Source organism: Buceros rhinoceros, unplaced genomic scaffold (genome assembly GCF_000710305.1).
Source record: "Buceros rhinoceros silvestris isolate BGI_N320 unplaced genomic scaffold, ASM71030v1 scaffold11455, whole genome shotgun sequence".
Classification (NCBI taxonomy): domain Eukaryota; kingdom Metazoa; phylum Chordata; class Aves; order Bucerotiformes; family Bucerotidae; genus Buceros; species Buceros rhinoceros.
In genome coordinates this window covers 53,636-70,336 of record NW_010411221.1, presented here as the reverse complement: position 1 = coordinate 70,336, position 16,701 = coordinate 53,636, and the positions used below count along the sequence as shown (strand labels likewise).

Genomic DNA, 16,701 nt, shown 5'->3' with positions numbered 1-16,701 from the left:
CAGTGGAGCTGGCTTCTTACGAGTTGTGCTGCTTTAACTTTAAAATAAAAGCTGCCTCCTGGTATTTTGCTTTAATTACCCTTTCTATTACTTCACAGGACAGTCTCATGAGATAAAACTCAATTTCAGAAGTGCCCTGAGGGAACAAGAATCTAAAACTTCAGAGCAGTCTTGCAATAACTATCAAACACTGTTTCTTAAGGGGGCAAATTCAAACAGCATAGGACGAGGGAGCTTGACAGAGAGCACTACTGAGCACTTTTCTAGTGCCTTTATCTGGAGAGCCTTGCAAGAGACTGCACTTCCTAACAGCCCTCTGTCAGTTGTTAAATTGACGCATATCAAATGGAGTTTCCCTGATAACCCTGCTCGGGGAAATAAAAGTACCAACTGCGTACGCAATGCTAAATACTAAATGCGACCTCATTTGGTGCGTATTTGCCTGAAAAAAAAGTGAAGTTAGTTCAAGGGCAAAAACACAAAGGAGTTAAAGGGGAAAAATGTAGCATTTTAGTTGTTTAAAGCCATTACGGTTGTTCTCTCTTCACTGCAGTAGGACAAAAATATGGCAGTTCTCTTTTAAATAGGCATGATGTTTGCACGGCAGGAATCTTTTGTCTGGCTTAGCGTGTACGGTTAGCAGGAGCACCATCGATACACTTGTGATTGGTGTAGCAGGAAAGCATCCCCGTTTAGACTATAGTGCGTCGACATCAGTTGATAGGAAATGCAACTAGCACAGCTACTATGCACATCATACACCCCCCCTTTTTTTTTTTGAAGTTTTCAGAGGCCTAGACAAACAACAGAACATCCACCAGAAAAAAGGGCTTTCTTCTTACCTTAATACAGTGATATGTGATATTCATCCAAGACATGTTTCCCATTCTGAAAGATTAGAAATAAAATCAGTAACTTTCAAAACATTTAACAGATGTCGGGAGTGTGGCAGTAAATTCTGAAGTGATCTACGCTGTACAACTCCAGTTGTCTCCCTGCCCCTTCCCCCTTGCCTCCTTGCAATTAGACAGTTCCTGCTCCGTTATGGAGGAGGATGGAGTTGGCACAGGAACCTGGTTAAAGTATATTCCTCACTTTAACTAGGGGAAGGAAGACCAAAGCCAACCAACAGAAATAGGCAGAGCCACCCCAGTACAGCTGAGGAGAGTGTCACATTGTGACACAGAGATATGGGTGCTGGGGAATGATTTATATGGGACAAACCCAACCTCTATTTCAGTTCTTGCCTAGAAAGTCTGGAATCTGGGGACTGGCATTTCTTTTACGGTTTAAACTTCTTGCCAGTGTAAGGCACCTTGAGATATGGAAGCAGCTTATAACGGGGAGAGTGAGCTTGCCAGGAGCTAGAGTAACCTGTGCTGAGCTTCGCTAGCAGCGCCTTCTTTCTCTGTCAGCAAGTTCCACCTTTACTAGAAGTTTTTGCAGCCACAAACACCTGCGATCCTACTTCGAGGAATCCTGGACCGTATTAATATGTCACCAGAAGACTGTGGTATAAGACCAAGCTCCTGGATACTTACTTGGATTTTTCCAGTCCTGCGATTCTGAGCTGCCGTTCATCCATGCAGACTTGTATGCCTTAGTAACCCTCTCTTCGTAGTCTTAATTTTGTTGTTTAGTTCTGTTAACTAAAACAGTGGCGTTTTCCATCCACATTCACACCCATCTTAGAAACATCATTTCCAAGACAGTGGAGATGCTATTATTTTTCACCAGTTACTACGATTAAAACAATTTGTAGCAGCATTCTAGGGCATCATGTCTTCTATCTGCCAGGAAGGCTGTGAAGGGCAGACAAAACTTGTACCTATTTGAGTCAGGGAAGAGGAATTCAAACAGATAAATTGATTTTTGATTTACCTATCTCAGAAATTTTGGTAGTGGACTCTTGTTTTAGAGTAAAAATTACTATGAGTAGCAAAGCACCTGTTTATCAGAAGTAAGGAAATCTGCACAGAGGTGTGTAAATACCTTATTTTGGAAGAGAGACACCACGTGTGGAGGAATTACATTAAGAACAACCTACCTAGGCCAGACTTCACATGTAATTGACGTGGTTTGGCCACTTTGAGAGTTTTATACCAAGAAAAGACTTCTGCTGCTGTTTTTAAGTCATGCAGGGCCAGGACACGTATACGGCGCTGTAACTGTAACTGCGGTGTGTGCAGTCCCCAGTCATACGTGTGTGACTATGTGGTACGCAGTCCTACCGACAGTACTGGATGCTGAGAAAGTTGTGTTACTTTCATGTTACATTTTTTCAATAGAAATAACTGGCACTAAACTCCAAATTTATAGAGTTTCTTTAGTAAACTCTTGAGGGCTTCCAGCTACATCATTGCATATACATGGCCTTACATACACATGCTTGGAAAGGGATGGATTTATCAAATCTGTGCACAAGCAAGACGTAAGTTGTTGTGTGGTGCAGGGCAAATGCTTCGAATCCCGTCTGCTATCCCTTTTGTTACTTGTGGAGGAAATAGGTGCAGGCACTTTTAACTTGAAATGACCCTTTCCCATTGCAATCAGTCATGAAGGGTTAGAGACCTTTCAATTCCCCCTCTGACAAGGTTAATCCTGTCCTAATTGCGGCATCCACGTGTAACCTCTTTGCCCTTTATCCCAGAAACCAATAAATGTGAAAGCCAGTCATTAACAATTATATCCATCTCGCAGTTCTGTGGGGCAGAGAAGAATTAGTCATACTCAAAGCTGGTTTCTCCTATTTTTTTTCCTTTTATATTCCAATTAAATATAGCCTATTGTTAAAGTAGTATAATGAGAACTGTACCAGTGCATTGTAAAAATGCACTTTTCCAAAGCACATACAAAATTTAGAATTTAAATAGTAGAAGTCTTCAGCCTGCAAAGCCTATCGTATCTTTGTTTAAACAAAACTTAATTTTTCCATTTTATGTCTTATTTGAATATCCTAAATCTGGCATTTTTCATCTTCATTTGGAAAAAGAAAGCAGTTAGATGTGCTTAAAGGATGCTTAGCTTTGCCAAATGCAGCTCAAAAGAGCGCACGGAGGAAAGTGAATCAGTTCGTATTCTGCATTGCTATGGTCTTAGCAGGGTCACATAAGCCATGCCAAGGGCGTCTGAGTTCTGCTGACTTACTTACTTAAACTGTTGGCAGGATAATGCTTGCAGAGTGCCAGTATAAATGCAAGATAAGAGGTGAGTAAAGAAAATGGAAGGTACAGAGAACTTGGTGAAGCCAGGCGTGCTCAGATGTACGTGGAAGTGTGGAATAGATTCCCTCTCTGTGCATCTTCTTTGTTCATCCTTTCTCCACAAAGAGGACTTTTAAGCATTGATCCATTTGCATTTAATGCAACAGCAAAACAGCAGCTACGCTGAAAGCTTGCAAGGAGCCAGACAAAAGCCTCTTAAAGCCATACAGGGGTTTCTGGAACAATGGCTTTGTATACAAAACTATATCGAGTGTAATTGTCCAGCCTTCAAATAAATCTAGATAATCTATATAAACCAAGTATTTATTTGCAAGGTAAAAAATTCTGTAGGGAGTGCCTAGCTAGTGAAATATCAGCTGGGCCTTAAAAAGTCTCCAACGCTGGTAGTGTTGGATCTGCATTATGATCTGGGTAGCCCACAACTCAGTAGGACATTTTCACAACAGTACATGACTTGATTAAAACCAGCAAGCTTCTCCAATAAATATAAAACTTTGCTTTTACTGCAGTCACTAAAATACCTCCAAGAATGAACACTTAAATCACTCAGTCCGTATCAAAATGCACATATGAGCTACGACTTGTTTGATGAAAAGTTAAGCATCTAGGTCGCCTGAGTGTTTTTGTTACTCCATTGTATTTCACAAAAAGTTGATTTGATAAAGCAGAGATGCTGGGATTACACGAGCTGCAACATCAGAAGGGCATTTTTCAGAGTTTTGGCATTATTGACGCACTTTACATCTCTGCAGTAATTACCTGCCAACAGCCTTTATCTGTTCATGTTTGGGTTAATGCGTGTTCGTTGATATGAGGGGAGTGCACATCAGTCCAAAGACATGGGTAAATCCATGGATCCATTCAAATATGTAAAGTGAAGGGGGTCTTACAGACTCTAGGATGCTATGTGCTTGCTAGTTTTGCAATATTGAGATCTGAAGTAGGATAAAGAGGAACAGAACTGAGGAGAAATTTACAGTAAAAATATTCTAAAACATTGACACTCTCAAAAAGGCAACAGGAAGAACTCCCTCATTGTACTGTTGCTGAATAGAATGGTATGTGCTGCTTTCTCTACACCCAGAGTGTGACTACAGCACTGGTTTTCGATCACACATATAAAATGTGGAGTCACCTTATTGCTTGGTGCTTTCTTGCTGCAGTTTGTTGATACACTGTGGAACCCTGAAACTAAGATAGCCGAATCTTTGCGACTGTTAACTTTACCCTTGACACCCTCTACAGCGTTGGATGTGTTCACAACAACCTGAGAAGATAGTCATTACAAATTTCACTCAGTTTCTGCCATTAATGGTAGAATAAGCTACAGCCCTTGATTTTTCCATTTTCTTTCTTTTGTTATTTATCGTTTGTCACCTTTCAAAACAAATTGACAAATGTTTGCCTGTAATAGCTTACCAGTGCCTTCAGACAATAAAATTAATTTGTAGGCTTCTTGATTATCACTTTTTTTTAGACAGTTCTAGAAAAGGGCTCCAAGTTGCCGTACTGAGAGCCATTCTTGTTCACTGCTTAGGGCCATACACTCAGAGGACAGTAACACGGGAGACAGGTGTCCCCACATTCTGCATAAACCATCATAATCCATGAGCCTGCACAGGTAAATTATTTACAGTCTCTCTTTCCTAAATTCCCAGCCCTTATTTTATCTGGTGTCAAGAAATTGCAGTCTAGTCGTCGTTAATCAAAAAACTTCCTTTTCTCCCACTGCCTCATCTTCTACCTCAGTTCCACTGAAATTTGTCTCATTTTAGTATTATGAGAAGCAGTAAATACATATGGTTCAGCTGTCTCTCAATATTGTGCATATTTTTAAAAACATCTCTTCTTACTCATCTACCCTCGGCAGTCAGTATGTAAAGGATATCTTAGTCTGTCTTTGAGACTGACTAATTTGTGCTGTATTCTATCTGAAGATTAGCTGACAGTTCTCTAGCATCAACAAGCCAGATCTATCTGTAGATAATAATTTGTGAATTTTAGAGTCTGACTATCTACATGTGGGAAACCCCCCAACATTTCACTACAGCAGCCACCCCAAATAAATGATGTTTCGTGAGTTACCTAGGCTGGAAATAAGTCCTCCCTAGAAGGTGAAGAGGACTTTTTGTACTTACTTATCATGTAAGTACAATGGAGAAGGCCAAACACATGTTTTTCAGACTGTTGTTAACACTCTCAACCTCTCTCATCATTCTAAAATACTGCTACTCAAAAATAAAAGGTTTGTGAAGGGAATCTTGAAGGCAATTTCCCAGCAACTCATATAGAAATTTTTAAGATTAGCCATATTTTTTCACATTGACTTCTTCAAGGCAATTCTTGCATTTGCGTTTCTTGAGCATTGGAGTTTCTTTAGGTTGGGAGGCACCTCTGGAGGCCAACTAATTCAAGACTCTGCTTAAAGCAGGGCCAGTGTAGACCAGTTTACTCAGACTGTGCCTAGTCAGGTTTTGAACATCTTCAAGGATGGAGATTCCACAGTCCCTCTGGGCAACCTGTTGCAGGGCTTGACTGACCTCCTGCTTAAAAATTTCTCAGTAAACAATCATAATTTTTGTTGTTGCAGCTTGTGTCCTTTGGCTCTTGTCCCTTCACTGTGCACCTCTTAGAGGAGTTTGGGTCTGTCTTCTCTATACCCTGCCATCAGGTGGCTGAAGACAGCAAGTGTGACACCAAGTGCCTGAGCACATGTGACTGGTGCAGTGTCACACAATCCTGATGAGAAGTTTCTGAAAGATTCCCAGGCAGCTGAAAGCAGCTGAAGAGACTGAAACACACACGTAGTTGGAAACTGCTCCCCAGCTGGGAAGCCCCAGTCTAGACGTGCAGAAGGAAGCTCTTGATCTTACAAACATCACCAGCATGCCACCTATTCAACATAGCTAGGGAAGCAGAAAACTGTGAGGTTATGGAGGACTGAATTCCACCCAAAGGCAATGAACAGAGCAGCTCTTTCAGAACCAAGCCTTAATATCTTATAGACTAAAAAATTACTAGTAAAGTAAGTCGTAAAGTTTCTGCTAGTCATAAAGGAGTGATTTTTTTTTCACCTGCTTATCTGGGCCCTAATAGCTTAACCTTTTCAGTAGGTGGTTGTCACTCTTAAGCGTGTGAACTGGCAGTGAGCTTCTTGCCTCCCGTGTGGCGTAAGTTCCTTCATTGCATTCCTGTTCCAATAAAAATCTGTTAACTTTTACTTTTGTCTGTTCTGTGAAAGCGTTGCCCATGGAAACTACTACTAGAAAAGGTAGTAAGTAGTTTTTAAATAATAAGGAATTGGCTTTCTTTTTGTTTTGTAGCATCATCCCTGACAATGACATATAGACAAACGAGAACTAGAATGAAGATAATTTCATTTTCTTGGTCAAGCTGAGCAAGATAGCATTGGGATGTTAAAGCTATAAGAATGTAATTTATGCATTATAGAGTAAGCTGGCTTCTTGTGCTTCACTTCTGAATTGAATAACCTCACAGTTAATAGGATTACACGTTATTCCAAGAACAAGAGCAGGCCAGTCCTAGAGAAGTGAGCGAGCCAGGAAAAGGTATGCATCACTGCCCTCCTTTTTTCTTCTGTGCTCTGTTATCGTGTTGTTCTGCACAAATGCAGTACTGACTTACACACATGGCCCCTCACCCACAGTTATTTTTTTTTGGTGGCGGTAGTATTGGAAAGCAAACTCATCTGTGAAATGAAAAAATAAAGGGTCAATCAGAACTTGTCTCTGAGTGATTAATATTCCCAGCCAGTCCAAGCTGTAGGTGTCCTGTGTTTAGACTGATGCTTCATTTTGGACAGAGAAGTTTTAACCTCAGGTTTTGTCCCTGTTTTGCGTAACAGGGAGTAATACCACCACCCTGCAGCTGTGCTTGTTCCAGAGAATTCTCTGGATAGAAGTGCATAGAGAGCATGCTAGAGCTGGCTGCAGTGTCACTTAGAAGAAAAGCCTGTCATAGTGTGGCTCGAGTCTTGGGCAGTTTTCCTTGGAAGTTAATTCTGCAAATGGGAAAGCTGTTACTTTCAGATTTTCAGTTTATGCCTTTTGGGTTGGGGAAGAAAAAACGAGAACTATTTAATGTAAGGACCACTGGCAACCATTTTTCAGTGGTAAATGTTGCTACAGATACAATATGTAGGGTAAGGTATCATGTATGTTCTAGGTGCTGGAATAGAGTTTGGGCATTCCTTCGATTCCATCTTGGAGGTAAACCTCTCCCTGACTACAATTTTTCATGGACTAGGTAGCTCAGAATAGCCAGGATGTTCTTTTTCATATTCATGCACCACAATATTAAATTAAAATTAAAAAAAAAGGGAAAAAGTGTATGTAACCACATTAAACACATTATAAACTTCTGCTTTTTGTAAGTCTTTTACAGGTAGCTCACGTGCTTTGAAAGAAAGCATGTTTCTAAGTAAAGAACAGTTGCATTCTTTCCATGACCAGAAATTTAACTTTCTGTTTATAGCGAACAAAAAATGTGGCAGAAATGCTCCCAGCGACTTAGTCTGTGCCTACTGAACAATACTCAGTATTGCTCGTGTCCTCCTTCATTAGTGTCCTGTGTTACTCTCAGATTTGAGGAGTCATTACTGAAGTCTTTGTTTTAGTCTAGACAATCCAGCTTTCCCTCATTTAGGGTCAGATTAAAAGGTTACAGTTTTGGTTGCCTTCATCAGGTTTATCATGGGCTGCAGCTAATTGCTGCTTCTCATGGCCAAGATCCAGGGTGACAGCATTGTACCCCCTTTTCTGATACTCTGGATTCTCTTTTCCAGAAGCGGGCAGACATCACTGGCAGTCCTACCTCGGTCTCCTTAGCCTTCCCATTTAGTTGTGTGATTGAATCATAATCTATTACATCACTTATGTTTAACAAACCAGATGGCTTCGAGATTTGTTTTCCCTGATATCCTCAGGCTGCCATTGTGCCTACGGCAATGTAATAGCACGGGAAAATCTCTCTTTGCACCAGAGTCCGGTGTGAGCGTATTTTCCACCCTTTCAGTTCGCTCTCTCTGCTTCTTCCTGCTTTTCTAACCTGACACTAGCACTTCTGGTCCTGCCCAGCAGGTTAGCAGAGAGTTCTGGACATGCAGGTCCCTGCATGGCCACCTTTTAACTACCTCGAGCTAGGTGAGACTGAGAAAACCTTCTTTGGTGTCTTCCTTTTTTTGTTCACCACTAACAGTACAGAGGATGTACACCCAAAAAAAAAAAAAAAAAAAAAAAAAATTCCCTATCACTTCCTAGTTGCCCTGGGAACAATTACCTAAACTTGCATCCTAAAACACCGTTTTTGAGAGACATCTCTCCCTGACTCCTCAAACATACCCAGGTGTCCCTCAAGAGCGCTTCCCTGTACGGCACATGAAAGCAGCAGTCACCATTTCCAAACATTCTGCTTTAAACCTACTGCCTGGTTATTATCCATCAAACTGTATTTATTTAAAACAGAATTGCATCTGCAGAGGTATTTAGTGTTTTCTTAATACTCTTCACTTCAGGAACATCCAAGGGAAAGTACATCCCCAGGAGTAGCATGAGTAGGTACGAATCTCTCACAGTAGACAAGAATTACTTGACCTTTTTTCTTAAAATTTACTGCAGCTGTTTATTATTCAACTCTGTGCTGGAGTGAATGAGTCATTATTTTCAGACAAATAATTGGCCCTTTGACTATGTCAAGAACCGGTCACATCTGGTTTTGCTACACTAAGGTATGGCTTTTGCTTTCACACGCTGTGTGTTAAGCGCAGGTAAACACACAGAACAGGCCCACCTGATAGTGTTACTGCCATCACACACTTTACAAACATCCACCCACAGCATCCTTGTGCTGTAGGAATTAATTCCGTGGGCCATCAACTGCCTTGAGCTTCCCAGTGCACTCCAGGGCCTTCCATACAGGTTTTCTGTTCACCTGTTGGGGTGATGCTGTTTCATTTCTTTCTGGAATGCAAATTACTCTCCACACTGAACACCTTTTTGGATTGCTGCTGGTTTTGCTGCCATCAAAAAATATGGTATTCTCAAATACAATAACAGCAAACCACAGCCAGTAATTAGCCACACAACGCTTAATCAGTCTGTGGTGTTCTTTTGCGCTTCCCATTGTCTTAACTCAGCCAGTCTTTGTTCCTGCTGCCTTGCCAGGAAGCGTGCTGTGTCTTTTGGCTCTTCTGTATGGCGCAATGCAGATCTATAACACTGTACAGAAACTTTTTATGGAGCGAGGATGTGTAACCATGAAGAATGGCTGTCTCAGAGGTTAATGGAGTATTAGAAATGAGATGTAAATACTTACTGAAGTGAATAGGCAGACTTAAAGGATTTCTTCCAAAGTGCAGATTCAGGCAGGCTGTACCTATGCAGAACTTCAGAAGCGCAGGCTCTACACGCTTTGCATAATTGGAAATGGATTTCTGAAGTCACTGTTTATATAGCTTTATTTGACAAACGATATTTGCATTTTATTGTAAAGTTAAAAATTATTCTGGCTCCTCAAGACAAATATTTCCACACTCAATAGTTAAAAAAAACAGAGGAAGAATGAAGGCGAGATTGGAGTTGTGACAGGCATCCACACCATGCATGCAGCTTTTCTAAGAAATCATATCTTGTCATTGCTAGTAACAATTCGTCCTGCAAGGAGGAGGAGACTCCTTTGCTCTTTTAATAACATTGGTAGCTGTTAGTATGAAGACAAGATCATTGCTTTCCAAAGAACAGGGGATGGAGAACCTAGGTCACATCGGACCAGTGAAACACAGTAATGATGTTTTCTTTCCTTTTTGAATAAAGAAGAAAAGAGGGACGGTGATTGAATGATTGGTTTTATTTTAAGGGTTCTTTTCTATATGAACTGACCTAACCTCGTCAGCAATCATTTTCCATGCTAAAGTTGGCATCAAGCTGACTACGGTGTCAACCAGATCTTTAATAAAATGTAAAGAGTTTTGCAAGTGAAATACTCATTTGGGGCAAGTTTGTTAGGTAGTTACCTACATCTGGATTCCGGGTAGATTCCTATAATTCTCATAATTTATCACTAAATCTCAATTATTTACCTTAGAAACCCGTGAGTAAAACCAATGAGGTTAGATACGTCGATGATTTGTGGCCCTTAGACTCCGAGTGAAGTTTTCAAAGGTGCTCGTTTTGAGGCCAACGTTGTGCTCTCAAGTCAGTGCTGAATGCCAGTTGTGTTCACTGGCAGCATAATGAGACCAACAGAGAGCACATTTGTAACCCCCCCTGCTCTGTCTACAGACTGAAATCACTGTGTGAGAAAGGGCTCATTGTAGATGATTAGTTGAGGAAAAATATTGTAGTGAGAGTGTGCAAAAAGTATACAGGCACAATGCTTAATGCCACATAAGGATTGGAAAAGTCCCATCTTCATTTGTAACTCAGAGAAACCACGCCCATAATTATGTCGCCAGTATTAGAGTATTTTTCTTTCTACATCTGCTCTAAAAATGACATTGAAATGACTTTATCGAGTAAATATCCTCTTTTAAGAGTATTCTTCCATGCCGTGTTTTATCTCTGAAAACTTAAAAAAATGTAGTAGCTTAAGAAAAGTGAGTGGTCTGAGATGTTTTGCTGTATGTTCTAGTGTATTTGGACAAAATTCTGTATATTAAGGATTCCAACATCAGCTCCAAAAACCTTTCCAGGAGCAGTTTTCTTTCTTAGGCCATGTTCTACAATTCTCCTAGGACCATGCATGTGACGGTGTTGCAGCACTGAACTGGGAGTGACAGCTTTAATGTGCTGTACCTTTGTTTTTCCTGTTGATTCTGCAAATGTTAAAAAAAAAAAAAGAAAGAAAAAGAAAAATCCGTAGAACTTTTGGCATAAAACAGTAGCTGCTGCTGTAGCTAAATTGCTGCTAAGTGTCTAGGTGATAAAAGCCTTCTCCCACGCCTGCCACTCTGAACAACACTATTGTTGGGAAAATGTATGCATCTTTTTCCAGTAAGAATAAGGACTGTGATAACATTAGCATTTAGACAAGACCCTGAGCTGATGACTGTGAAACGCATTAATGGATGTGTCACTATTTTAAAAGAGCACATCTAATGGATTGTTTATATATGCCACCTCATTGTACTTATTTATTTTATAGGATATTTTAAACATAAAATTGCACAGATCAAAGTAGAACTCTCCTGTGACCTCCTCACCTCAAGGGCCTGCGTTCAACAGAACCGATCCCAGTTCCCAGCCAGTTGCATATATCCTTGAAGGAAAATGAACATGCTGAAAAGCCACCACTTTTTGTACTTTCTACCTACCACACGCCTTGTGATCTTGTTAGCAGCTCTGACGACTGCTGAGGATGTGACTAATAGCACTTTCAACCGCACCGGCATGAACATGGGATCTGTGCCTGTGGTGATCTCCCGCATCGACCATATTATAGTCAAGGAGGGGAGTAGTGCCTTGATTGACTGCAACGTCCAAGGTAGTCCTAGTCCACGTTACAGATGGTACAACTCCAACGGCCGCCTCCTCCAAGAGGAAGAGAATAAAGGTAAGATCTTAGTATTCTCACTGATGTAGCCTGTCCAGACACAGTTCTGATTTCAGCAGGTTGACTAATAACCTGAATTTAATGGCCTGACTGGGGTATTTTCCTGTGTGAAAATACATGAAAGCTCAGTGGCAGCCATAGATATGTTGTGTGCATCTTGGAGGAAAACAATAACATTCTTAAAATGTGTTATTTATAGCAATGCATAACAAGAAGCCAAAGCACTTAACAGAAGTTGTAGACAGGCTTCTTTTCATTGGAAGACTTTGGGTTTGATCCTGTTTCCCATTCTGTCCTCTTTTGTTCTTCTCTGGCACCAAAAAAGACTAAAAAGCAATTTTGCAACTCAAGGGAGGATTCTTGTGACATGTGAGGATAGCTTGCTGGCATGCATTCCACACAGCTAACTCCCTGATACGCCTGCTGCCTTTATGCATAGTGCCATGGGAGTGTGAGAAACAGGAGATGCCGTGAATGACCAACAGAAAAACCTATATAGGGCAGCAAGCAGAAGGACAAGCCAAGTTTGAGCCTTCCTGGCTTTAGTTAAGACTCTTCGGTTGCATTTGCCAGAGAGCTTAATTACACGAGCTTGTTTTCCTTAAATGGAAGGTTTGCGTGATAATCCTAGTTGTACTTCTAGGGGACATTTGGGGGGGGATGAAAGGTGTTTTGCTCATGTAATCTTTCCATACTGACTGCTTTGTTCACAGCATGAAGAAATAAACTCTTAATTTATTCATACTAAATGCAAGATCCCTTGCCTAACTAATAGCTGACCCGAGGGAGAGCTCTGCTATGACAGGAGTAATGATTGACCCAGCTGGATGTGCAACAGCACAGTGATCTGTGAAAGCTTACTGCATATATGTTTTACATTACAGTATTTTAGCGTTTTCTGAGTAAAGATAGAGAAAGGAACTACTTGAGCTAGGAAGCAGACTTTCAGATATAATTTGTGTGGTCATGGCAACATACCGCGATTAGTGCGCTAGAGTGCTTTCCTAAGGCTCACTAACAGAAATTTTCCCCTGTAGCAAGGCATCTAACTTTAGGTCTTTGTATGGGTAGCTACTAACACAGATGGGTAGGTGAGCAAAACTTTGATCAAATCAGTAAAAATTGCAGATGTAGTATTCAGCCAACACCACCTTAACTTAGACTTTTCAACAGTGTGCTTTCTCCTTTAAGAAACTGACTGTCTTCCTGTAAGAAATGTTTCCTAGCACAAGACCCTTCTTTACTATATATATATATATGTGTGTGTGTGTGTGTGTGTGTGTATAGTTATGTTGAGCATGTCATTGAATTGTTATCAAAACCTAGCCACGATACCATTTCTAATCGTCGTTTTCTCATCAGGCTGATACCGTCTGCCAGGATCCACTGGCACAGGTCCAGTCATTGAGTCACGGTTCTGGGCCGTTACGTGATTTATAACACCTGGGGCCAACATGGCAATTCAAAGAAATACTGAGCAGCCAACACTCTCTGTTTTTTCTTATTCTAGAGGTGGAGAAAGAGGTGTCGTCTGTTACAGATGCTGGCATTTCCTCTGTGAGAACGTTTTCCTCTGATTTTGCCTAACTTTGGCAGATTGGGGTGATTTTTTTTATGTGAAGGTCTGCTTTAGAATGAGCTTTTTATTTATTCTGTATGTTTTAATTTCAGACATAGTGATTGAGATTTTTTCGATAGTTTTTCAGTTACTTAAATTAAAGATCCTATGTAAGAGGATAAAAAGATGTAATTAAGAACTGTCCATACAGGAGCTGAGGCAGGGATGTGGAGGGAATACTTTCCTCATAGGCTTCTACTGGAGATTTTTAAAAAAAAAAAAACAACTTGGATAAGCCATGTTTAATTAGAAGAACTTTTAAAATGGTAAAAGCCCATATCTACTCTGAATTAAAGGCACTTTTTTCACTAATGACTTTCAGAATTGCCCACAGATTCTTCCTTGAAAGAAATAAAGTAAAAAAAAAAATAGAATAATCTTTTTAACAATGAAGGAACTTCTATGAAAGGGGTAAAATAAATGTAGAAGCAGGATATGTCCAGCCTGTGGCAGGGCTGCAATCCTTGCCTTGTGATTTACGTTACACAGGGGGTTTGCGCGGTTTTCGTCCTCTGATCACAGGACGAAATTCTGGGTCTTTGCTCAGCTGCCTTAATACACTTAGATCACGGCTGGTTAGGTTAGGTTAGTTAGGTTTAAGGAAAAGCAACTTTCTGACAATAAAGATAGGTGAACACCTGAAATTCCTTCTTGTGGAAGGTTATTGAAATTCCGCTGCTGCCTTCAGCAGGTAGCTGTCAGGAGTGGCTTGGGATTCTCTCACAGAGATTGGAAAGAGTTGTCTGCCTCTGGGCAGCAGTATGTGTTAGGTGATGTTGGCTCTCATCAGCCTGTGTCATTGGTTTAAAAGGACATCTTCTTTATGACGTCTCCCCATGTGAAGTGTTTAGAAGGCACTCCTACACTTTGTGGCTATTCTCTCCACCATGTAAACACTTCCAGGGGTTGGTTTACATGAGGAAAGAATTGACACCAGCCTTTCCTATTGGAGTTGAACCGTGTTTTCGATAGCTAAGTTGCAATTTAGTAAGTCATATCACACCAAAAAAAGCGAACAATATACATCCTCAGCTTTTAAATGCTAGTGATATTTGAATAAAATTGAAGCTCACTTGGGGAACTAAAAATCTAATTCATTACCAGTATATAATGGCAAACACAGTAACTAGCTGAATCTTGAATCATTTTAGCAGTGATGTGAGCGCTGGAATTTAACATGTTGTTTCAAACTCTGTTTAATAGCTAAATTGTTCCGCTGTGCCAGGTTCAAAGGATATGAAAGGTACGTGTACAAGTACATGTAGTGACAAAAGATATCAATTACATTACACTGATAGAAATGACTTTTAAAAGGAAAAGGAGTTCCATCACGGTATGTAGAAGTTCATACTGGCAAACAAGATGTTCTCTTAGTTGATGACAGCTCTTTCCCATTCATCTTACGCCTCCGGTCCTATGTCACTTTTTAAAAAATCATACTTCAAAATTAGATAATGAACAGCTCAAAGGGCAGGCAGTGTAGTATATGATGTCTGAAATTTTGGGTTTTTTAAAGTTTACATTAACAGAATTACATGAGATACTGTAGTGAAATAACCCCAAGTAACCCAATTGTAAGAAAATGCCTTGTCAGGGAACAAAACGAGGAGGGCTTAATAGGTTTTTTCTGCCTCACAATCCCGTTGTTACTGTTCTTTGATGAAGTGTGGCATGTGTTTGGGAGGCTCTCTGGGGCAGGTAGTCCTGTCTTTGTAACTTAACTGACCATAAGCCTGTGATAGATGTCATGCATATTAACATTTTTTTTATGAGGCTCTTTTAGGGAATGATCTAATTATCCGCAGTTGATGTCAAGGATTTGATAGTAACACAGCTAGGATCTCGGGGACAGACAGGCCTTTGTGATGGTAAATTCTTTGTCTTCTTGTGAACATTATTTCCTTCTTCCAAAATCTGAAACCAGTTTGACAAAGCTGATGTTTTAAGACTATGCTGATCGTGTGAACAAAAAATACTTCTAACCAAGTTACTCTGTCTCCTTCTCCAGCAGGAAAATGGTGGTTTCTTGACAATGGGCTACTAAACATTACCAGCGTCTCTTTTGAAGACAGAGGTAGATACACATGTGTTGCATCTAATATATATGGCAGTGTTAACAACACTGTGACGCTGAGGGTTATTTTTACCTCCGGAGATATGGGAATCTATTACATGATTGTCTGCCTTGTAGCTTTTACCATTGTTATGATACTGAACATTACTCGGTTGTGTATGATGAGCAGTCATCTGAAGAAAACCGAGAAAGCAATCAATGAATTCTTCAGAACGGAAGGGGCAGAGAAACTCCAGAAAGCCTTTGAGATTGCGAAGCGTATCCCAATTATCACTTCAGCCAAAACGCTCGAGCTTGCCAAAGTAACCCAGTTCAAGACCATGGAATTTGCTCGCTATATTGAAGAGCTTGCTCGGAGCGTTCCTTTGCCGCCTCTCATCATGAACTGCAGGACTATAATGGAAGAAATTATGGAGGTTGTCGGTCTGGAGGAGCAAGGACAGAATTTTGTACGGCAGACAGCAGAAGGCCAGGAAACCACTGAAACAGATGAGCTGTATATGATCCCAAATGCTTTGAAGCGCAGTGACTCTCCCACAGCTGACTCTGACGCATCGTCACTGCACGAGCCACCTCAACAGATTGCAATAAAAGTGTCAGTTCACCCGTTGTCCAAAAAGGACTGCATGGACGGTCAGTCACAAGAAAGCATGCAGCTGGACACCAAGGAAGAAGACACTCCTCAAACACCAGCACTTCCTGCAGAGCCTGCTCCTGAGCCTTCTGCTGAACTTAGTTCTGAGGACACAGCATTGGCAAATGACAAAAATACATGTGTTATATATGAAAGCCATGTATGATAGTTACTCCTGAATCTATGCATAGCAGGAAAATCAGGTGGAGCTCTTTTAAAAATACATATTGTACTTGCCGCTAAGCCTTACCTGGAGACTATCATAGCAAAAGCATGTATGTGGATTATTTGGCACTTTCTTCTCAGTGTGACTTTAGTTTACCATGATGTATGGCAGAGTAATTGCTATTACATTAATATTAATTGCTCTTTTCAATTAGGAGTATTTCCAAGAAACATTTACCTCAGCAATTTCTAGGTTGGAGTCACCTGTAGTGGCCTCCTGGAAGTCATTGGTAGTCTTTGATGCAGGACACTTGAACTTACTAAACATAAAACTGGTTCTCATTGTTCTCATTTTCCTCCTTCGCTCTTGTTATTTCCATCTATTGCATTTTTGCAAATACTATCTTGTGAATTTGAA

At 40.5% G+C, this 16,701-nt stretch overlaps 1 protein-coding gene across 1 annotated transcript; it reads left to right on the top strand.

Annotated features, from left to right (window-relative positions):
• Positions 1-11,509: 11,509 nt before the first annotated feature.
• MFAP3L (microfibrillar-associated protein 3-like) lies at positions 11,510-16,325 on the top strand. Its single transcript, XM_010135930.1, has 2 exons — positions 11,510-11,792; positions 15,422-16,325. The coding sequence occupies exons 1-2, from the start codon at positions 11,510-11,512 to the stop codon at positions 16,282-16,284; spliced, it is 1,146 nt and encodes a 381-aa protein (XP_010134232.1). The 3' UTR covers positions 16,285-16,325.
• Positions 16,326-16,701: the final 376 nt, after the last annotated feature.